The sequence below is a fragment of the Lathamus discolor genome, chromosome 6 (assembly GCF_037157495.1).
Source record: "Lathamus discolor isolate bLatDis1 chromosome 6, bLatDis1.hap1, whole genome shotgun sequence".
NCBI lineage: Eukaryota > Metazoa > Chordata > Aves > Psittaciformes > Psittacidae > Lathamus > Lathamus discolor.
Genome location: NC_088889.1, coordinates 38,336,864 through 38,355,988, shown reverse-complemented (window position 1 = coordinate 38,355,988; position 19,125 = coordinate 38,336,864). Strand labels below are relative to the sequence as shown.

General features: G+C 44.1%; 1 protein-coding gene across 3 annotated transcripts in view; it reads right to left on the bottom strand.

Annotated features, from left to right (window-relative positions):
* Nucleotides 1-1,960: 1,960 nt before the first annotated feature.
* Nucleotides 1,961-19,125, bottom strand: part of AREL1 (apoptosis resistant E3 ubiquitin protein ligase 1) — a 31,900-nt gene continuing 14,735 nt past the window's right edge. For 2 of the 3 annotated variants that reach the window (XM_065686134.1, XM_065686133.1), the window contains exons 3-20: nucleotides 18,918-18,977; nucleotides 17,999-18,225; nucleotides 16,129-16,366; nucleotides 15,025-15,194; nucleotides 14,766-14,946; nucleotides 13,810-14,057; nucleotides 12,039-12,116; nucleotides 11,406-11,547; nucleotides 10,885-11,006; nucleotides 9,087-9,162; nucleotides 8,611-8,720; nucleotides 7,342-7,521; nucleotides 7,080-7,205; nucleotides 6,796-6,925; nucleotides 6,652-6,710; nucleotides 6,412-6,501; nucleotides 5,271-5,446; nucleotides 1,961-5,089 (exon numbers count right to left, since the gene is read on the bottom strand). In XM_065686134.1, the coding sequence (XP_065542206.1) occupies nucleotides 4,987-5,089; nucleotides 5,271-5,446; nucleotides 6,412-6,501; nucleotides 6,652-6,710; nucleotides 6,796-6,925; nucleotides 7,080-7,205; nucleotides 7,342-7,521; nucleotides 8,611-8,720; nucleotides 9,087-9,162; nucleotides 10,885-11,006; nucleotides 11,406-11,547; nucleotides 12,039-12,116; nucleotides 13,810-14,057; nucleotides 14,766-14,946; nucleotides 15,025-15,194; nucleotides 16,129-16,366; nucleotides 17,999-18,225; nucleotides 18,918-18,977 (2,516 nt within the window). In that variant the 3' untranslated portion in view covers nucleotides 1,961-4,986. The remainder of the gene's footprint in view (nucleotides 5,090-5,270; nucleotides 5,447-6,411; nucleotides 6,502-6,651; nucleotides 6,711-6,795; nucleotides 6,926-7,079; nucleotides 7,206-7,341; nucleotides 7,522-8,610; nucleotides 8,721-9,086; nucleotides 9,163-10,884; nucleotides 11,007-11,405; nucleotides 11,548-12,038; nucleotides 12,117-13,809; nucleotides 14,058-14,765; nucleotides 14,947-15,024; nucleotides 15,195-16,128; nucleotides 16,367-17,998; nucleotides 18,226-18,917; nucleotides 18,978-19,125) is intronic. The other variant, XM_065686135.1, reaches the window with a different exon arrangement.

Sequence of the window (19,125 nt, the reverse complement as noted above, 5' to 3'; positions counted from 1 at the left end):
GGAAGACTTTAAGAGGAAGATTCTAAAGTCTCAGCTTCTAAATCATACAGCTGATGCCAAGACAGGCTGATGTTCTGGTGGACTTTGCTGTTTCCCGTAAGTGTTTTCCTTTTATAGTTCCCATAATCACATGTTCAAACTCTTTCTGCTGTCGTGTGCCAGGTCAGTCAGACACACGATGGTAGCAGAACAGCCAAAGCTAAGCAAAACATAGTCATTCTGTATGGGAACTGGGAGTTACAGCTTGGTTCAACTCAGCCATAACACTATGAAAGCAAAAACTCTTACCCAAATCATGTATCATTGCCCCATTTTCTCATCCAGGTATCTGAAGAAATTCCTTTGCAGCAGTTCTACAAGTGAGGCCAACAAAAAGCTTAATGCACAAAAATCCAGTTTCCCAAGCAGCACATCCTGACACATCTCACATCAAGTGGCCACGTGTGGAATCAAGAATCCCAAGACATCACTGTTGCTGGAGACACAAGCTGGGGCATGTAGGATTTCAGCATGAAGCATACAGGCATGATATCCCAGCCCCAAGTCCATGCCAGATGCCATGATAAATAGAGGCTGTGAAGTCAGCAACAAGCCACTGTCCCCACTCCCTCTCCAAGACATCACAAGACACTGGTGAGCAGGACTCACAACGTGGGCAGCCAGATGATATCATGCATCCGGCAAAGAGAAGCAGAAACTTTAGAACCTACTTCATGCTAAAGCAATCCAGCATGCTGATCTCTCTCCTTCACACCCAAACAGATAGAGTTTCTGAAAACTCCAGCCTCAACTTGGCCCCCTTCCCATGGGTTAATACTGGTTATGGCATGTGAGGACATGTCCACATGGTTTGCTGTATCATTTTGCTCATGCCATGTTTGCGAAGTCACCCACCTTTTAGTGCCCTGACCCCAACTCCAGCAGCTTTACCCACAACCTCTGCTATTTCCATGGGGCAACAAAACCTGTTTCTGGATTTTTCTTAACGCTCACCACTGCCTTATCTAACCTCTGTCTTCTCCAAACCCAGCATAAGGCAGCTCTATTTCCACACAGGAGCTCCTAAATAATACCATGATCCAACACAATGCTACAGAGACCATCCCTGAGACTCACATGCACTGCTCACTTTTTTATTTAGTTAGTGTTTGTGGCTTAAAAGCCGAAAATCAAGGCTGGTTTCATAATGTGCAAGAACATCTGCCTACTTGTGTGATGTGCAGCCAGACAATGCTATGCTGGCTGAAGATGGGCTAAATCTTTCCATCTGCTAATGGGCAGACTCATGTTGCAGAATTTTATCAAATTTTAAAGTTGATTTTAATCCTTAAGCTAAAAATCAATCCATCCAAGGAAATCCAGTGATAAACTGAATGCTTTTTGTCAGAGCTGGAAAGAGTGGAAGCTCAGAGAATCACGGAAACTGGACATTGCCTCTGAAGGCAACAAGCTGACAACTTATTAACAACTCTGTTTTTGTTAGGGGACAGTTACAGGTACACTGTTTCATCCAACATACTGAAAGTGTTCTGTATAACTTATAAAGGTGCAAAGGATTCAAATGCCTCCCTCTTCTCCTGGCTTCATCTAACCTTCTTGACAGCAAGGTGAAGCACAAGCAGTATAAAGCAGCTCAGAGTCAGGTAATACACAGTAAGATGACAAACATGAAACAGTCCTTAAAATACTTTCCAGCATTACCAGATGCTCCAGCAGAGGTCACACCGCAGCCGAACAGCCCCAGTCCAGAGTCCGGCATGTCCCCAAAAGCTTCTGAACCCAGAAGTCCAGGATTCAGTCAGATATCCCAAGAGGCTGCAGGTGGAGAACCATCCTCTCCCTCATGCTTCAGACCTCAGCAAGACACCTGAAGACCTGGCGAGGCCCCTCACCCATGGGCAGCACTCACCAGTTTGATTCCCTCTGCAAAGCCCCAGAAGAACGCCAAGCTGAGAAGGCAGCATTTTTAAAATATTTTATTTATTATACAAACTATTTACAAAATCAGCTACTGCAACCACAGGCTTCCAATTTTTGGCTGAACTCTGCCAGAAATTCACCAGAGGGAACTAGGATTTGACCTGTATCATCCACAGCTCCTGGTTTCTAAAAACATGCAACATGGCCTGCAGGTGCAGGGTGAAAGCCAGGCCCTCTGCACCTCAAAGCAGCTTCAGGGAACACGGAACTTCTCTGAGATGAAACCAGGACCCTAAAGATTTCTACAGAAGGGCCTCCAAGTGAGAATAAATAAAGGATAAAAAGAAAAGTAACGAGCCTCTGCCAGAAGTAACATACAGTATAGGTGACCAAAGCACATCCCCATTAACTAGTGTTAAGGGCAGCATAAAAAGTGACCTTACTGGGAAAGGGTATAAAGTCAGAGACAAGTTTAGGAGCATTGTGACGGATCTCAGGAATACAGGACCGGCTAGGGCCCTGTGGAAGCAACAGGGATGGGTTTAGTTGACTAAGAGCACCCATCACAGTTCTGGCTGCACTTCTGTTAAGAAAGTTCTTGACATCTGCACAGCTGCTGGGAAGCATGGGATGCTGGCTGCAATGCAATGAGAAGTATTTACAAGCTCCTTCCAGCAGACGAAGACTGCCCCGTGTCCAGCTACTTCATCCTCAGAATAAAAAAGTCCAGCTTAAGAAAAGAAGGGAGAAGATTCCTGAGGAAGATGTCACTGGCAGAGCTGGCCCATAGCTACAAGGCTGGAAACATCCTCACCAGGTGAGACTGCAACATGGGAACAGCACCAAGCTGTGCCTCCCAACAGACAGGAATTAAGCTGAACACCACTGCTTCCTCTCAGTCCCTGGGGAAAGGGGTAAAGTGGTAGCATGAAGAACATAGGAGCTGTGAAAGCAAGCTGCAGTGTAAATATAATGGTACCAAACTCTCCACCCAAAGGTCAGGACCTTGCAGAATGGAGCCTGCACTAAAGATGGGAGAACAGCCACTACTAAAGTGATCTGTCAGAGCACAACAGTGGCTACCCTGAAGCTGGCAAGCTCCCAGCACCTTGGTGCCAGTGAGGGAATGAATTCACAAGGCAAAGAAATCCCCCTGAGTAGTCTCAATATTCAGCTGGCTGCTTTTTGGCACCAAAATGGCTTTTTTTTTTCTGTATGGAAATAACACAGCCCAAGAATGGCCAAGATGCTGCCTTAAAAACATTTTCGAGATGTACAACATTTACCCCAAATTCCCAGTCAATTCAACTAAGCTATACTGGAAAAGCACACAAAATTGTCTTAAAATATCCATACTGGGCACAAGTATAGCTGGATCAGCTTGAAGAAGGCAGGAAGGGACTGAAGAGGATGATGTGATTTTTTTATCTAATACGGTGTTCTAAAATTAGCTCAGGGATGCCAGTCTGAGACTCCATTCTGGAAGAAATCCAACAATTCCATAATCAAGTGAAAGCTTATGACTTGCAGGTAGTAGCAATGCAGGTTTCTCACACTCTTGGATGCCTTTGACTCCCGACCCGAGCTGTCTAAGGGACTGATGAGAACTTAAAAGATCTTGAATTTTACTTCAGTGAAGAACTCATCGAGGTTCCCAGATTCCCTTTTCCTTTACTTCCCTGTGAAGGGCTGAATGGACTACCAGCAACAACACACCCCAATGAAAAGCTTGCTTCTAATACTGGTCTGCCCACTCCTCTCCCCACAAGCCAGTCAGTGGTGAGTGCAGTCCCTTGAGTGATCACTTGAGTGCAGTTCTAGTTAATAATGTGCTGGAAAGCCAGCAGCACTGAACAGAAGGAAAGGAGAGCTAAAGAAAGAAAGTAGGAAAACCAGGAGGACAGAAAACCAGCTGCTCTCCAGGCACCAGCACCCCTCTGGAAACTCTGCCTGAAATGCAGTAGAGAAGTCTCAGGCTGCTGCATGATAGAGGTAGAAGCCAAGACCCTGTGGGATGATGGCATGGAGGTACCATGTTTTTCCTAGTACCACCATCCCAAGAACAAACACAAGCCCAGTGCACACTGTAGCTGCTTACCAACCTGTCGCTGTTAGCACATAACATACATACCCTGAAGGTGAACGTGGGATAGGCATTGGTGCTCAGCATTAAGGGATCACACTCATGCCCATACTCTCTCTCCTGAGGAAGGGAAAAGAAGGCAAGGGCATAGGACAGCTTCCTGTGCAACATCAACTGTCAGAAACATTCAATGGAGGAGAAACTCCTCTTCCAGTTCATTTGCAGAGGCTCATTACCAGCCACTGCTGGAGAAGGATGCTTCTGCTGCTAGACCCTGGTGGAGGTAGTACAGGATCACTGTCAGGGCCAGCACTTGTGCTCCAACGAGATTGTTCTCCCCTTTGGGTTACTCCCTTCAGTGGATACTGCCCACTTTTTTCTGTATGGCACAGGTGACAGCAGTATCCATAGCAAGGAGAAGAACCAGAAACCCTTCTGTGTCAGGTACTGAAAGGATGGACAACCTTATACTCTTCATGAGTCAGAGTTAGATGAGCTATTGGGGAGCATCACTGGGGGAGTTGAGCCAAGACATGGGAAGTTACTAAGGCTTCCCATGAGCCAGGTTTCCAGCAGAGCTCCATGCTGGTCTTTCCTCTTCCTCCCAGAGAGCTACAATAAGGGCAGCTCAGCAGATATCCTGCACCTCACTGTAACTTCTGCTTATGAACTTCATCTTTTCAGAGAGGGATGGGCTTACATGGTGCATGGAAATGAAGTGCAGTATCTCCTTGATGAATGCACCATAGTCAATTGCTGTTTCACATTGAACCAAAGGGAGAATGAGGGAAAAGATGAGCTCTTGATGACATATTTGGGATATGGAAAGGCCACGTGACATCTTCTGGATGATGAATTCCTTTACATGGAGTCTTTGCTCTGCCTCCGTTGCCCATGTGGAGGGAAGGAGAACAAGCAGAGGACTGAACCTGGGTCTTGCCACAAAGAGCCAGGAGGTTAAGTGGCCTCCTGAAAAGGGGAAATCACAGCATGCCAAAGCCCTCACAACCCTCGCTGATAGCTAGCTGCAGCATCTTGTGCACTTCTTCATAGGAGTCATAAGTAGGGAGGCACAGCTGGTTAAAACTGGAAAACAAAAGAAAAAATCCATTCAGACTGAGAGGACCATCCCCATCAGCTGCTTTTAGATGTGTTGACATAAGCATCTTACACATTACATGTTATATACTGCTGGCCCACCAAAACCAGAGTTGGTGTCATTCCCAAAACCACAACGCGGAAGGTCCTACCACCCCAGGATACTTGCCAAGTGTGGGCTGTTGGCAAAGTACTGTGAGTTGGAGCTGCAATGATCTGGAAAGATGGACAAAGTGCAGCAAACCCTCCTGGAGGCAGCTGGGAGGAACCAGTTGTGAACTGCAAGAGCCTGGCCAGCTCTTCCTGTGTGAAACTGGAGACCACAGTCCAAAACCACCTCATGACCTGTTAGGAAACAGGAAAAGTAAAGCCAGGTCTGCCAAGTGAATCAAATAAGCATCTAAGCAAGATGCAAGATGATCAGTCACTTGCCCTTGTAAGCAAGTTACTCACAGTAAAAATTCTTTTGTTTTACCCAGGTGACACATAAAGGCAAGTATTAGAATTTCTTACCAGTTAAGAGATGTCTACTACCTCCCACCAGTCCTTTCCCTTAGAGCAGAAAGACTTCTGTTCTCCCCACAGAGGTTTTATTTTTAGTAGTTCCTGCATACGCTATGAGGCAAGTTTACAATGCAGTAGCTCATTTGCTTCTTACACTAGCTTAATCTTTTGCTTTTCCACAACAACTGGTACTTTTGCAGGAAGGTGGAACCATCCCATTGTTTATAGCTAAAAGCTTGTACTCCAAACCTATGTTCGTCTTGGGTGTTCTGGCAGCTTCCATTATTTTTTTTAAATGAAGCTGCTAACATTCTCATACCCCTGCCTTGGGAAAGGCAGGGAAGGATGGGAAAAATTACAAGGTATAAATTTAGGCTACAACATTTACCACAGCACTGAATCACAAACACTCCACATAGGCTGCAATCACAATCTTCAAGAATCCTTTTGAGATAAGTATCTCACCATGAACATCTTCAGCAGCAATAATTCCCACTGATTCCTCCTGATTCCCTGGCTGAACTGTTCTTAATCAGAGCTTTGTTGGATTTTCTTAGAACAACCACTGCTGCTGATTTTTACCTGCTGGTAACTGATTAAGCATCATCTCTAGTCAGCCAGGCTGAAGGATGTCTCTAGAACTAAACATTATGAAATAATGTGTGCAGTCCTACTCCTCAATTTTCCAGTTCATCCTCTAGAAGCCTGATTTCCAACCAAGAAATCTGTTCCCAATTTAAGGTGTCCTCTGTTGTAGTTTGAATAACTGGCTTCAGCAAGCAGGAGGGAGAAATCCTTTCAGTTACCTTCTCACGGAAGTGCCAAGATCCTCCTACCACCACAGCATGTGCCTTGAAGTCACAGACACTGATATCTCCAGTACCACACATAAGCAACTGAAAGGCAAGAGACTGCTGTCAAAGTCAGGAGCCAGGAAACAAGGCACCAGCTACTGTGCAAATTACAAATGTCTAAAAGGCTTTATTCCTGATCCATCTGTCAGAGAGGAGCGGAAGGGTATTGATGCTTAGGGAGCCAATAATTACCTCAAGCTCATTCTCATCAAAAATAGCCAGGAGGTTCTCAGGAACTAATTCATTAAGACCTGGAAGAGAAGAGGAGAGGAGAGCAGCAAGTGCTATGCCCTGGGACATAAAGGCAGAATGAGGTCGCAGCAGACATGATGTTACCTTTCAGGAAGTGATCCACCTCCTCTCTAACCTGGTTGGCCAGCCTGTACTGAGCGAGCAGATTTAAATACAAGATTTTGTTTTCATTGGTCACTGGTATTTGAGCCCCTCCTGTCACCAGTTCCACCACCTGAAAACAGGAGAACACTTGGTGTGAATGTGACCAGCAGCATTCCCCAAACCTGAACTCTCAACCAGACAAAGAGCTAGTGGCTAGAGTCTGCCTTCTCTGCTACAGGCAGAAGGCGTTAAATTGTCCCACCTCCAGGAACTGCCTTCCTCACCTTCTCCAGCTGTCCTGTTTTGCTATACTTCTCTTCAGCAAAGACCAGATCCATCTCACTCACATCATTGTTCAGTATGAAACAGACTTTGGATTTATAGAATTCTGGGTCATCTGTTTCAAAATACTGTGTGAAAGAAAAGGGAAAAGATATGGAGGAGACAAAAAAAAAGCCCAACAACAAAACACAGTTAACCAGGACTCTGGATCTGCTTCTACTACAATGTTGAACCTCTCCCCAGACCAAGGCTGAGAGGTTTTACCTTGTAATGCATACGAAGTCCTATGATCTGAGCCAGGAAGGACCGGGTGAAGCGAGCTCGAACCAGTTGCTTGTAGGCACCTCCCAGAGACGATTCATAAAGACACTTTCCTACTAGGCGGCCTGCAAATTCATACACTTTGAGCCGTAAATATGTGGGACGGCCTGGGTTTGGATGTACCTGGGAAGAAGCAGCAAAATTAAATATCCAAGTACCAGACAAGACTGGCACAAATAGCAAGTATGGGACCAGCTCAAGTCACTGCAGCTCTCACAGGCTGTGCCAGAAGCTTTAGTGTGGTATCCTTAAAGCCAAGCTTTGGGGATACTACGTGAAAAATGAAATGCCTGAGCCTACTTAGGAAGAATCAAATAAATAAATGTTTCACATGCACAGGCCAGAAGCTGTATGAAAGTATAAATGGATTCTGAAATATCCAGAGCCAACAAAACCTCTAGACACTCTGATGCCACCTCCTCTCACCCAGAAACCCAGCCTTCCCTCTGGCCACCCTCTGCTGTTCATCCAGCCAGTTCTTTGATACTTCAGTGGTGTCCTGGGTTCAGCAGTAGCAGTCATTCTTCTCCTTCTTAGTAGCTGGTGCAGTGCTGTGGTTTTGACTTTCAGCCTGGGAACAGCGCTGATAACACCGATGTTTTTAGCTGTTGCTCAGTAATGTTTAGCCTGACCAAGGACTTCTCTGAGTCTCATGCTCTGTCACGGAGGAAGGGAAGCCAGGAGGAAGGAGAGACAGGACACCTGACCCAAACTAACCAAAGATATATTCCATACCACAGCACGTCATGCCCGCTATATAAACTGGGGGCAGTTACCTGGAAGGGAGATCACTGCTCAGTCAGGCTGGGTATCAGTTGGCGGGTGGTGAGCAGTTGTATTCTCTTCCCTTGTTATTTCCCTTATCATTATTACTATTGGTGGTAGCAGTAGTGGTTTGTATTATACCTCAGTTACTGGACTGCTCATATCTCGGCCTGTGGGAGTTACATTCTTTTGATTCTCCTCCCCATCCCTCCAGGAGCAGAGGGGAGGAAGTGGCAGCGGGGGAGTGAGCAAGTCACTGACTGGACTTAAACCATAAGTGGGTTAACATCATGAAGCAAAGCTTTGAGAAAGGCACTGGAAGTGACTGTGCAGGCAGGCTAATGAATGGGTAAGGTTGCACACCACTTAACAGCTGCATCATTATGTAACCATCAGCATGTCAATGCACACATTTCTGTGTGTTCCACATAGGAACTGCAGACTCACCAAGGCCTGGTTGTTATCACTGAAGCGGGTAAAGAGTTGATTGGTGGTATCAAATAATGCTTTGCAGATGAGTTCAAACCACTCTCTGCGTGGACCTCCCCAGTCCAGAGCTATGAGATAAAACAAGCTTGGTCATCCATGGGTCATCAATTCAAGAGTTTCATGCATGCTGCTGAGTATTACCTAACATGAGTGCTTATCACAGCGAACAGCTCCACAGCAAAAAAGCAGTACACGGGGACTCCAGACCTCTAGGTTTTGCTCCCAAATTTAGTCCTAATATTTTTTATTTGGGCCTTAGGTCCTTATGTAAAGTAGGGAGAGAATAGCACCAACAGGGCAATTCACTAGCATCTGTGAGAAAGTGAAAGGGCTGCAAAGCCTCAGAGGATAGACATACTATAAGAAGCCAGAATTTCAGGCTAAAACTACTCCACCATCACTTCCTCTTCAAATATATTCACAGGATAACTCACCTTCCTCATCCTGAAAAATCACTTCGAAGTTTTTGCTCCAGTCAGAAACAGAAAAATTTCGTGTTGCTTTAAAAGACTAAAAAAGATAAAATAGCATCAGCCATTACTGCTTAGAAGCCCACAACCAATATGCAATCCTGCACATGTGGATGGGCAATTTAAGCAACAGAAACCCAAGAAACAGTCTAGTACTCTAATGTATAAAAATGAGAATTAGGAACTCCTAAGGTCTAATCCTTATTTGTCGAAAGCTACAGAAGCCAATTCCTCATTTTCTATTATGAGACACATTATCCACATAAATACAGCTCATCTTAAAACCAGTGGGAGGTCTGAGCACAGCACAGATGTATCTCTCTCAACGCTGCAGTACAGTATTATTTAAAGTATTAAAACGCCTGTGGGAAGGAGCAATTTCTGTAAAGCACTCACAGCCCACGAGTTAGAGTTAAAAAAGAAACGTTTCAGAAAGCATTGGAAAATAGCTTGAAGGGTTCACTGCATTCATACTTAAAGTCACAATGCAAAAAAGTAACAAAATATTTCAAGTGTCTCCAACTTCCTGTGTCCTGATTCTGGATTCCAGTTAAATAAAGTTACAAAAGCTACACAGCAGTCCTCAGTCACACAGGTAGCTTTGGCTTAGCTTATCTATAAATAGGTTAGAGCATCACAGAAGCTACACCTCTGGGCTAAACACACTGGTCAAATGTATTTGTGCCGGTCAACCTCGGACACTAAATCTTACATTTATTATTATTATGGCACTTTTATTTTGTCTTATGAGGCTGTAACATCAGTGCTCATAACAGTGCAGAAATTTCCAGAACAGTGGGAAAAACAGTCACAGAAATACTGTTTACGAGTGAAGTAATTTTGTAGCAAGCTATTAACTGAAACATAATCTCAAACACTGCGAGCTCGTGTATGCAGAAAATACTCCAAAAACACAGATTTCCTAAGTGTAAATCAAGGGAAATCACTCCTGCTTTCCCCAGAAATGTTCTTTTCCATCTTTATAGCATTCCTGTTGTTAGACACATGTGGAAACAATAAGTCAGGATAACTGCCTGCCCTGTGCAGACAGTATTTAGAATGTCAGTTAAGAAATGTATTATCTGAATGTCTCTTTCTTAAGTTTGATTTTGAACACACATCAGCTCAGGTCACCATTGGTGAAGAGTTAGCTCAAAGACTTCACACTGAACCACTGCTAGAAGCCTGTCAATGCAAGAGTTTCATGCATGCAGCTCTGTAACACCTGGTTTGACAGCTCACTGTCATGGCTCTGTACCAGAAAAACAGCAGCTAAAGACTCAGAAGCTTTAGGTTCTGCTCCCAAATCCGGTCCAGCTAGACACTGTGGCACTAGGTGTCAGGTTCTAATATAAAGTGGAGACAGAACAGCACTTGCAGATTTCCTGCTTTTACAGGCTGTGCATGCATTTACCCTAGACATCTCTCAGGTCTCGATTTACTCTCTGATGAGGTCCTTAAAAAATTATCAGAGCTGAAGTTTCCAGTTACTTAAGAAATTGATCTGATTTTACTGGCTGCAGAGCAGGAACACAGCATCCCATGCAAGAACAAACCTGAACACAGACAAGCTACCTGGAGATTTTTCTTTTTGCTTTTCCCCCATCTCAAGCTGTCTACTGGCATCCGCCTTGAAACTGAAGGACTAATCATTTCTACGCGGTTGTCCTAGCACATGCCAGCTTGAATTTCTTTAGGCACCGAGCAGTAGAAAAAGGATGGAGGAAGCATTGGGCTTAAGCGAAGTGACTGATACACTCACCGACTCCAGCAGACAGTGACGGCTGACCTTCAGCGTGACCTTTGAGTGAGGTCTTTTCATATGTACCTGACGTAGCTCCCGCTGAAAGAAGTTCACTTTGTCCTGGAAGGTCTCCGAGCCTCCTGAGAATATTGACAATTTGGGTCTGGCCTAAGCTGTCAACACCATCTAAAAAGGCACTCCTAAGACTAACTGCACAGGTCGGGTTTACAGCCCAAGGTTGAGTTTATTACAGCAAGATTTGGAGACAGAACTCTAAAAGCAGTCTGCAGTTAGTCTTGGTAGACATTCAGATACTCACAGGTGCGCTTTCAAAGAGCCTGACAGAAAAGCCAAACTGAAAAGGAACAGCTGGCACGATTAAATAAATTCACTGGAAGCACCAACAGGAACAGAACATGAGACTCCAGGAATCAGAATTCTCATCAGAGGTCATTCAGTGCTGGCATTTCTCCCCAGGAAAACTAGCAGGCTCAAGTGCTAACTTCCTGGCTACCATACCCACCTCACCACCCCTTTACCTATGTTTTTATGCAGAGAGCGAATGAAAGTGGCTGCCAAGATGTTCCTCTCCTTGCAGCTGAGCTCCACAGGGGGTTGGATCCCATCATCCACCACCAGTGTCAGTAATTTGTGCACAGGGTCAGGGCCAAGGTATGAAAACTAGCAGCAAAAAGATGCAAGAAAGGGTAAACCCATCATGCAGAAGGCATAGTATGTTCAATAGACAGGGCAACACCACCTGCATTCCAAGACTTTCTCTGCTCACCCATGCAGATGCAGTTAACAGGAATACTATTTCAAGCATTCAGACTCCACTTAGGAGGCTGCTTCAAACTTCACACCCTGACCCAGGGGCTTCAGTGGACACAATCACAGCATTTTAGCAAGGTTATGAGGAAAATAAGACAAGTGCAAAAGGAATCAAGATTTTTGCCTAGCAAAGGCAGGAGGGGGTGATAAAACTGGCTCCTATTCCTAAATATCAGAATTTATGCACTGAGTGGGAATTCCAGAGTTGAATTTTACACAACAAAATATTGCTCTGTGGGTGGAAGCTCTTCTCCCCTAAAGGAAAAATCAGTCTATCATTCGCAAGGACCACAAGCTAACGACATGGAGGTGCAATGACAGCTACATGGGAAGAGGCTCACCTTTGTGCCAGGACATACTCTAAAGGTGAAAAGGCGCCACGGAATGATCTTCAGGTAAAATTCTTTCACTGATAATTGCTGAGTAACCACAAAGAAAAGAAAATGTTAAAAGTGATGCATCTGTTAAGGGTTGCCACTGGAACACGTGAGGCGCAAGACAAATCCATAAAGCCAGAACTCCCTGAGCCCCAGAGACAGGTTTCTGCAACGTTTGGTGACACCTTCTTCTGACTCAATACATAAACACCTTTACAGCTGTACAGAACTGTAAGGAACTTATCTGTAAGACTTGGTATTTATTACACATGTGGGATCCCTGCATGACACAGATTTTACAACAGTGCTCAGCAGAACATCACCAGTCTAACTGGAAGGTAATGTTTAAGCACACTTGAGAGGCTGAATTCAGGACAAGATTGTAATGCACTGACAAAAAGGTTTTAGAAAAAGTCACACTAACAGAACTATTGCTACTACTCCCTAATTATCACAACCATTTCAAACAGCTTTTAAAAAGCGATTGCTAAATCCATGAGATCTGCAGAAATTTCTTCTCGGTGTACTTCTGCCAGAACAAATAACTAGTAACTGTGGTCCTGTCGCCTTCTGGAGAGCAAGCCAAGATGAAATTTTAGCATCTTTAGACAGAACGCAAAACCATTTCCTGCACAAGCCTGTTCTAGCTGCAATAACTGGGAAAAAAAGAAACCAGCATTTCCCCAGAAACAAAGCAAATATGAACATCAACCCCTTGAAAAAATAACAACATAGTATCAGTTATCTACTGTGCAGAGAGATGCTCTAGGTATATATTAGAGATATCCAGGGATTCAACTACACAAGCACCAGAATCACATTAACAACTTCAGCACCTAAAGGGGACCTGCAACAGTACCCACTTCTGCTGATCTCCTTTACTATGTAGTACAATAGAAAAGAGTATAGAAGTCCAGAGCGATAGCCGTATGTTCAAAGGCTGCTGAGCTCATGAGGACCCAGCAGTCATTCCCAAAGTTAGTTCTTAGAGCTGCATGCAGCAGAGATTTAGAAATCTTTAGCAACACCCTCCATCCTGTAACTGTTTCACAGCCCTCTTTTTCTCTTTAGAGAGCAGTTCCTGGATTAATTTTCTTCTTCGATATTGCTGCATTTTCAGAATGTTTTCAGATCAACAGATTTAAAAAGTGAATTTAAATTTATTCATAGATTCAGTGGAATTTACTTTCTGGTTTCTCTGAATGCTCGCAGGCAATAATATGGGGCAATAGTTTCTGTCAACATATTCTCACTATAAGAGAATCCTCAGTTTCTCTTGACTTGCCTGAATCCTGCTTCTCTGCTTATATATTCACCTGTTCCCTGACCATACGTTTTTTCCCTTTTATTTCCCTGAAACAGTCAAGAAACAGGACAAAGACACAAAATCTGAGACTCTCCAAGTTACAATCTACAGATAACAAAAACTGAGAAAGGGAATGACAGGTCTGACCTGACCAGAGCAAAGGAAATATCTATTGAACAATCGGCAACACAATTCCCAGTAGGCTTTGGATCAGACCTAGAAAGACACATGGAGCCCTAAAACGTCAAGGAGCTTTTTAACATCATTCTCAGTCACGAGCTCAATGTTTGCTGTCTAGCCTTAGGCAAACCTTTTTTAACCAAACCTGAGGCATCTAAATCTGGAGCTAAGATATAGGGCACAAAGAAGCTCTTCAGTTACAGTATACTTTAAACATGCACTCAAGAGTGGCAACTTTGTGATCTCTACCTTAGGTGACACATAGCAGTACACTTTTTTAGGTTTCTTCACTTTCTCAGGCGTTTGGCTGTCAGCGGGAGAATCTTCATCTTCATCCTCAGTTGCAGTAGAAGGACGGCGCTGGGAAGAACTCACGTGCATTGGTGGAAGTTGCCACTGAGTGTTGGTATAACTAGGAGCATCATAAAGGTAGGCTTCAAAGTAAATACTGACACCTGAGGTGGACACATTGCGTTCTACAATGTTCTTTTCATTCTCTGAGGGAAATAGATGTAAAAGAGCTGTGTAAATCTCAACAGAGACCAAAATCAAAAAGTAAAGAATCCACAGACCACCATTGACTTAATTTCAAAGAAAAGACGTGGTCAAGTGAAACTCTTATTTAAAACTACCCAGGAGTGGGATGAATACATTTAAGACAGCAGTTTTATCTATCCTGGCTTCAGACAGTGACTGGCTGAAGAAAAAAGGAAAAAGGCATACAGAACCCCTCTCTCAGAGCAGCAGCCTGAAGGCATAGCCACATGACGGCCACACTGCATGCTGGCTCACTCCTGAAGAAACCAGGAATTATAAAATTGCAGAAAAAGAAAGCATGTAAGTTACATGCTCTTCATCCACATGGCTTAACATACAGTACATGACTGACTCACTTTTGGCATGGCTCAGATGTCAACTACTAGCAAGCAATAAATATTGCCTAATTTCTGAGGTAAACTTCCTGAGATAAGGGAAAACACACACAATGCTTTTATCTGCTGATGGGACAGAGAGTATCACCCTTTAGGGAGCTCCCTTGTCAGCAGAAATTAATTTACCTTAACATTTTTATACAAATAGGCATTCCTTGATCAATTAAGCAAGGGTAGCCTGCAGAGAAGTCACATTTAACTCTGCTACACGAGCACAGCAAAAGCATCTTGTAAGAGATGTAGAGAATGAATACTGAGTAGCTCTTGACTCACCACTTAGAACAATGATGTCAAAATCGCCATTACTTATGGGCTGGTTCTGGTAGGAGATGCAGGCATGGAAACACCCCCTACAGTGCAAGGTGAGTCGGAAGAACACTTCACAAGTCTGCCGATTGGACACCACAGATTTCTCAAACACAACATCAGAGCTCTCGTCTTCTTGAGGACCCAGCTAAACAGGAAACAAATTAACAAAGGGGTCTCTCTAGCTCACCTGAAGCCAAGTAGCAAGGGATGAGGCTGCACTCACCTCATGGATGGAAAGGCTGTAATTGTGCTCATCTACCAAGGACACAGAATTGCTGGTGGGATTGTCATACTCATCTCTGGGAGCTATATGCAGAGTGTGTTGCTGCCCACAGGTCAGGACCAGAGTGGAGAAATGGCAGACAATTTTGGTTTTGGAGGGAACCACCATCCCTGAAGCAGACAACAACAGTTTAGAGACAAATTCCAAGGTGAAAGTACAAAGAGCAGAGGAAAAGCAACTAGGGGTACAATACCCTTGAAAACTGAGCAAATCTAGACACATTCTATGCCACTTATTTGAAATACAGAGTATCTGACCATGAAATACATGGGATTGCCTTGAGTCAAAAATGTAATACTGATAAAGCAAACCCAATTACTAGCCCTGTAACTATGTTTTTTTCCACCGTTCTAACCTCCAGCTCAAGAATTTGCTTCCCACTGCACATACAAAAGACTCAAGCCGGCTGACATCCCAGGAAACCTGCATATTCAGCCTACCAGACAAACTAGCCTGTAGAGTACCTGAGTGAAACCCGAGCTTCCTCTTTCTGAAGGGGCATGTTAGCAAGCTTTGCATCTATTCACAATGCAATGGAATAGAGGTGCTTTCAATGAACATGTACATGAAATATAAAATATGCCAACTGTGTAAGAAAATGTTTTCAAAGAAGCATATAATCAAAGGTACCAACTGCTCCAGGAGCTTAAAGGAATAGAGTAAGGTATTCAAAACAGAGTCATATCATGATAGCATTTCCAATTCAGATACAAGTAACTCAATACTTTCACAAAGCCATTCTCTGAATAGTAGATGGACCATGAAAGAGTTACTACAAAACAGAGAACATGACAAGTGGTTAGGGAGTTTAAGCAGCACTAATGACTTATTCAGTAAGGCATTTACTATTTCACCATGTGCTGGTAGTTGGAAGTATGATTTAGTCATGGGTCTATTGCTAGGATCTACACATGGCAAGAGGAAAATGACAATGGGTAACCCTTTCCCTGTCACATACCTATTTTAGCCGGAAACACATTTACCTAACTGCCTCCAACACCTCCAAATCTACTTTCAAACATTAGAGGGCCACTTCAACCTTACCTGGCTGGAACACCTTGTAGTAGGGGCTGTAGGCCACATTCAAGCCACCGAGTTTTACAGTGATCTCATATCTCCCAGCCCTGCGCACAGTGAAGGCCACTTTCACCACATTGGAATTAGGCTCCTGAAGAACTTCCTGGGTTACAGGAATATCAATTGCTAGCTCCACATGGCAGATGTGAACTCGCAGCCCCACAGGCCGGTGAGCAGGGAAGGGTTGCCCATTTTTATAGAATAACTGCGTGGGAAATGGAGAAGTCCAGATCAGCAAAAGTATGCAGTGCACAGAGCAAGAGAAAGCAATCTGCCTTTGGGAAACAAGGGCAAGAACCCCAGCCCAGAAAAAGAAGGAAAAAAACCACACAAAACAGCCAGCTGTGTCATACAGGCTGTGTTCTCTGAAGCAAACAGAGCACAAGTGGGCACTGAACAGTCTCATTCTCTTTTGTGCTGGGGTTCAAATGAGGGCCCTGAAAATAACATGCCCCTAGGCATTTCTTCTCTGTACTATTAGTGCAACATCAGAGCAGAAACCAACAGACTCTACTACCAAAAGGAAAAAAGCAAAGCCACATCCTTTCAGAGAAACAAGCAAATCTTGTCCATTTCAGCTCTGAAAAATCTCTCACTGATTTCTTAAAAGAAAACGTCTGGAGAAGATGCTGACCTAAGGAGCTGACCCAGTCTGTACTGATAAGAAACATCAGCATGAAAACAAAGTGTTAGATAAAATCAGAGGCAGCTCAATCACCAAAGTGATCTGCTAGACAACTTCAGAAGGTAACATACCTAGACCAGTATGTCCTTAGCAGGAAAGAATTACACCTCAAAACCTATGTGCATGGCTCTTCAAGAGCTATCAATTTGTGGGCCAGATCCTCCCTGCCACCAGCAATCAGCCTGCAGTCAGCAAAAGGGTACTGTTATTGCCTGTTTCTAAATAAGGGAGGGTGTGGGGCCTGAAGTTGCTCATATCTTGCCTGTCAGCAGAAGAAACTAGTCTATGCAACAGCTACTGTTGAGGAATAAAGGGCTAAGCAAATGGGAGACAAGCATGAAGTATAAGGGCATGTTGCTGGAGTTGCCATGGGTAAGACTCAGTAAGGTGAAGAGAATAAATTTAAACAGCACGAACAGAACGTTTCCCTTTCCCCTCAGCTCTTTTGCAGTGCCTGCCCTGGAGTTAGAACTCCTCACTCACTCTCCTGAGAGGGATGGCTTTGGCAACCTAGCTGAAACTTTCTTCTATTTTTGAAACCTTTCTAGGTGGGGTAGAAAGGCGGACATATGAGCCCAGCAAAATGTTCAAACTTTCTCCACATAGCTCCAAACTCTCAGTGTTCAGGCCCCTCACCCATCTTATGCGTACTTGTCCCATTCCCCTAGATTTAGCCTTTTGGGATTGGAGGGAAACGAAAATTCTTGGCAGGCTTTTCCAGGTCAGACACAATAACACTCAATTTTGGAGGAACATGGAGCAGCCATGAAGCTTTACAGCTCTTGGGTTGGTAAAATGCCCATTCCCACGCTTCCAACTTCAGCTGCATAACCGAAAGATTGCACCAAGCCTGTTGAAGACAAGGCTCAGCCCACTCACTTCCCAGTAAAGGAAGCAGTAGATAGGACAGGCCTGGTCTCCTGTGACTCTTCAGAAGATTCTAAAGAGAGGGAGATAAGATTTTAAGGAGAGCAGAACTGAGATACATGCTTACAGAGTTCCGGTTATAGGGGGCAGAAGACAAACAGATAGCTTTCCTACTCCTAAGCTACATCCAGCTTGGGCCAAACAAAAACATTTGAAAAGTCCATCCCTAACTCAGACCTTTGTTACTGTACCCAAAGCTGCATGGAAACAGAAATATTCCCTTACATGCACTCGGAAGGCCATGCTATGGCCCACCTCGTAGGGGTCCTTCCAATCCCAGGAGATTTTGCAGGACCGGGGATCCAGGTAGTTGCCTCGCACGTAGTCATAAATAGTTCGCTCCCCTCGGCGCTCCCGGTCCTCATGCTGAAGGAAGCTGACTATACGTGCGGCAAGCTCAAAGAGGAACTTAATGGTGAAGAAGAAAGCTACCACAAATACCGTGATCCCACCTGCAGCAAGGAAAGAACAGAAGGTGGTTGCAGCAGCATGGCTGAGTCAGGCACCCAAAGCCCTTCTGCATCAGTCCAAGATGCCTTTTATTAATGACATTCTACTCAACTGCAAATTAGGTGTTTAAGGCAGAAGCTATTATGTGAACATTTACGGTTTGTGTTATGTTACAAGTAAGGTTAGAATAAAACTCTTAAAGTTAGAATAACTCTTAAGGTTAGAATAAACCCTTAAAACTCTGCACATTACTGCAAACAGAGGATCTAAGTAAAGGTCATACAGAGTCTCAGGTATGGCTAGCAGACATCTCAGCAGAAGCATGTAATTCTCTCCTTTGGTTACCTAATTCGGAAACTAGTTGCAATTTAGAATCAAGGGAACAGTCATATAACCACACAACCCCTGCACATCACATTAAGGCTGGATTAAGAAGCAACATGGAGGCAACAATCCTGCACTAGTTCTCTAAAGAAAAAGTAAGGGGATGGCTTAGGAATGACATCAGTGGAAGGACTTCAGGAACAAGAATGGTGGAGAGGCAAATTCTGCCAGGTGGAGGGCAGAGTGCAGGGTGACAGTAACTTCATATTTGTTATGTAGACTCTGAACATGAAAGCAGAGGCTTTCAAGAAACCTTCCTAATGCCTATGGAGAAGTCAACAAATACAGTGGCAGCCTTTCCTTCACTTACCAATAATGTAAAACATCAGGTCCCTTCGGTGAGACACACAGCCGAGGATCACAGCTGCATCTAGAACACAAAATAGGCCAAGTCCAGTCCAATGACTCTTCCTCACACACGCTGGCCTAAATTTTATTTATGATTCCTCAAACAAATACCTATTGATCATCTATCTTCCTCTCCAAGGACATCCCTATAGCATTATTCCATAAGACTA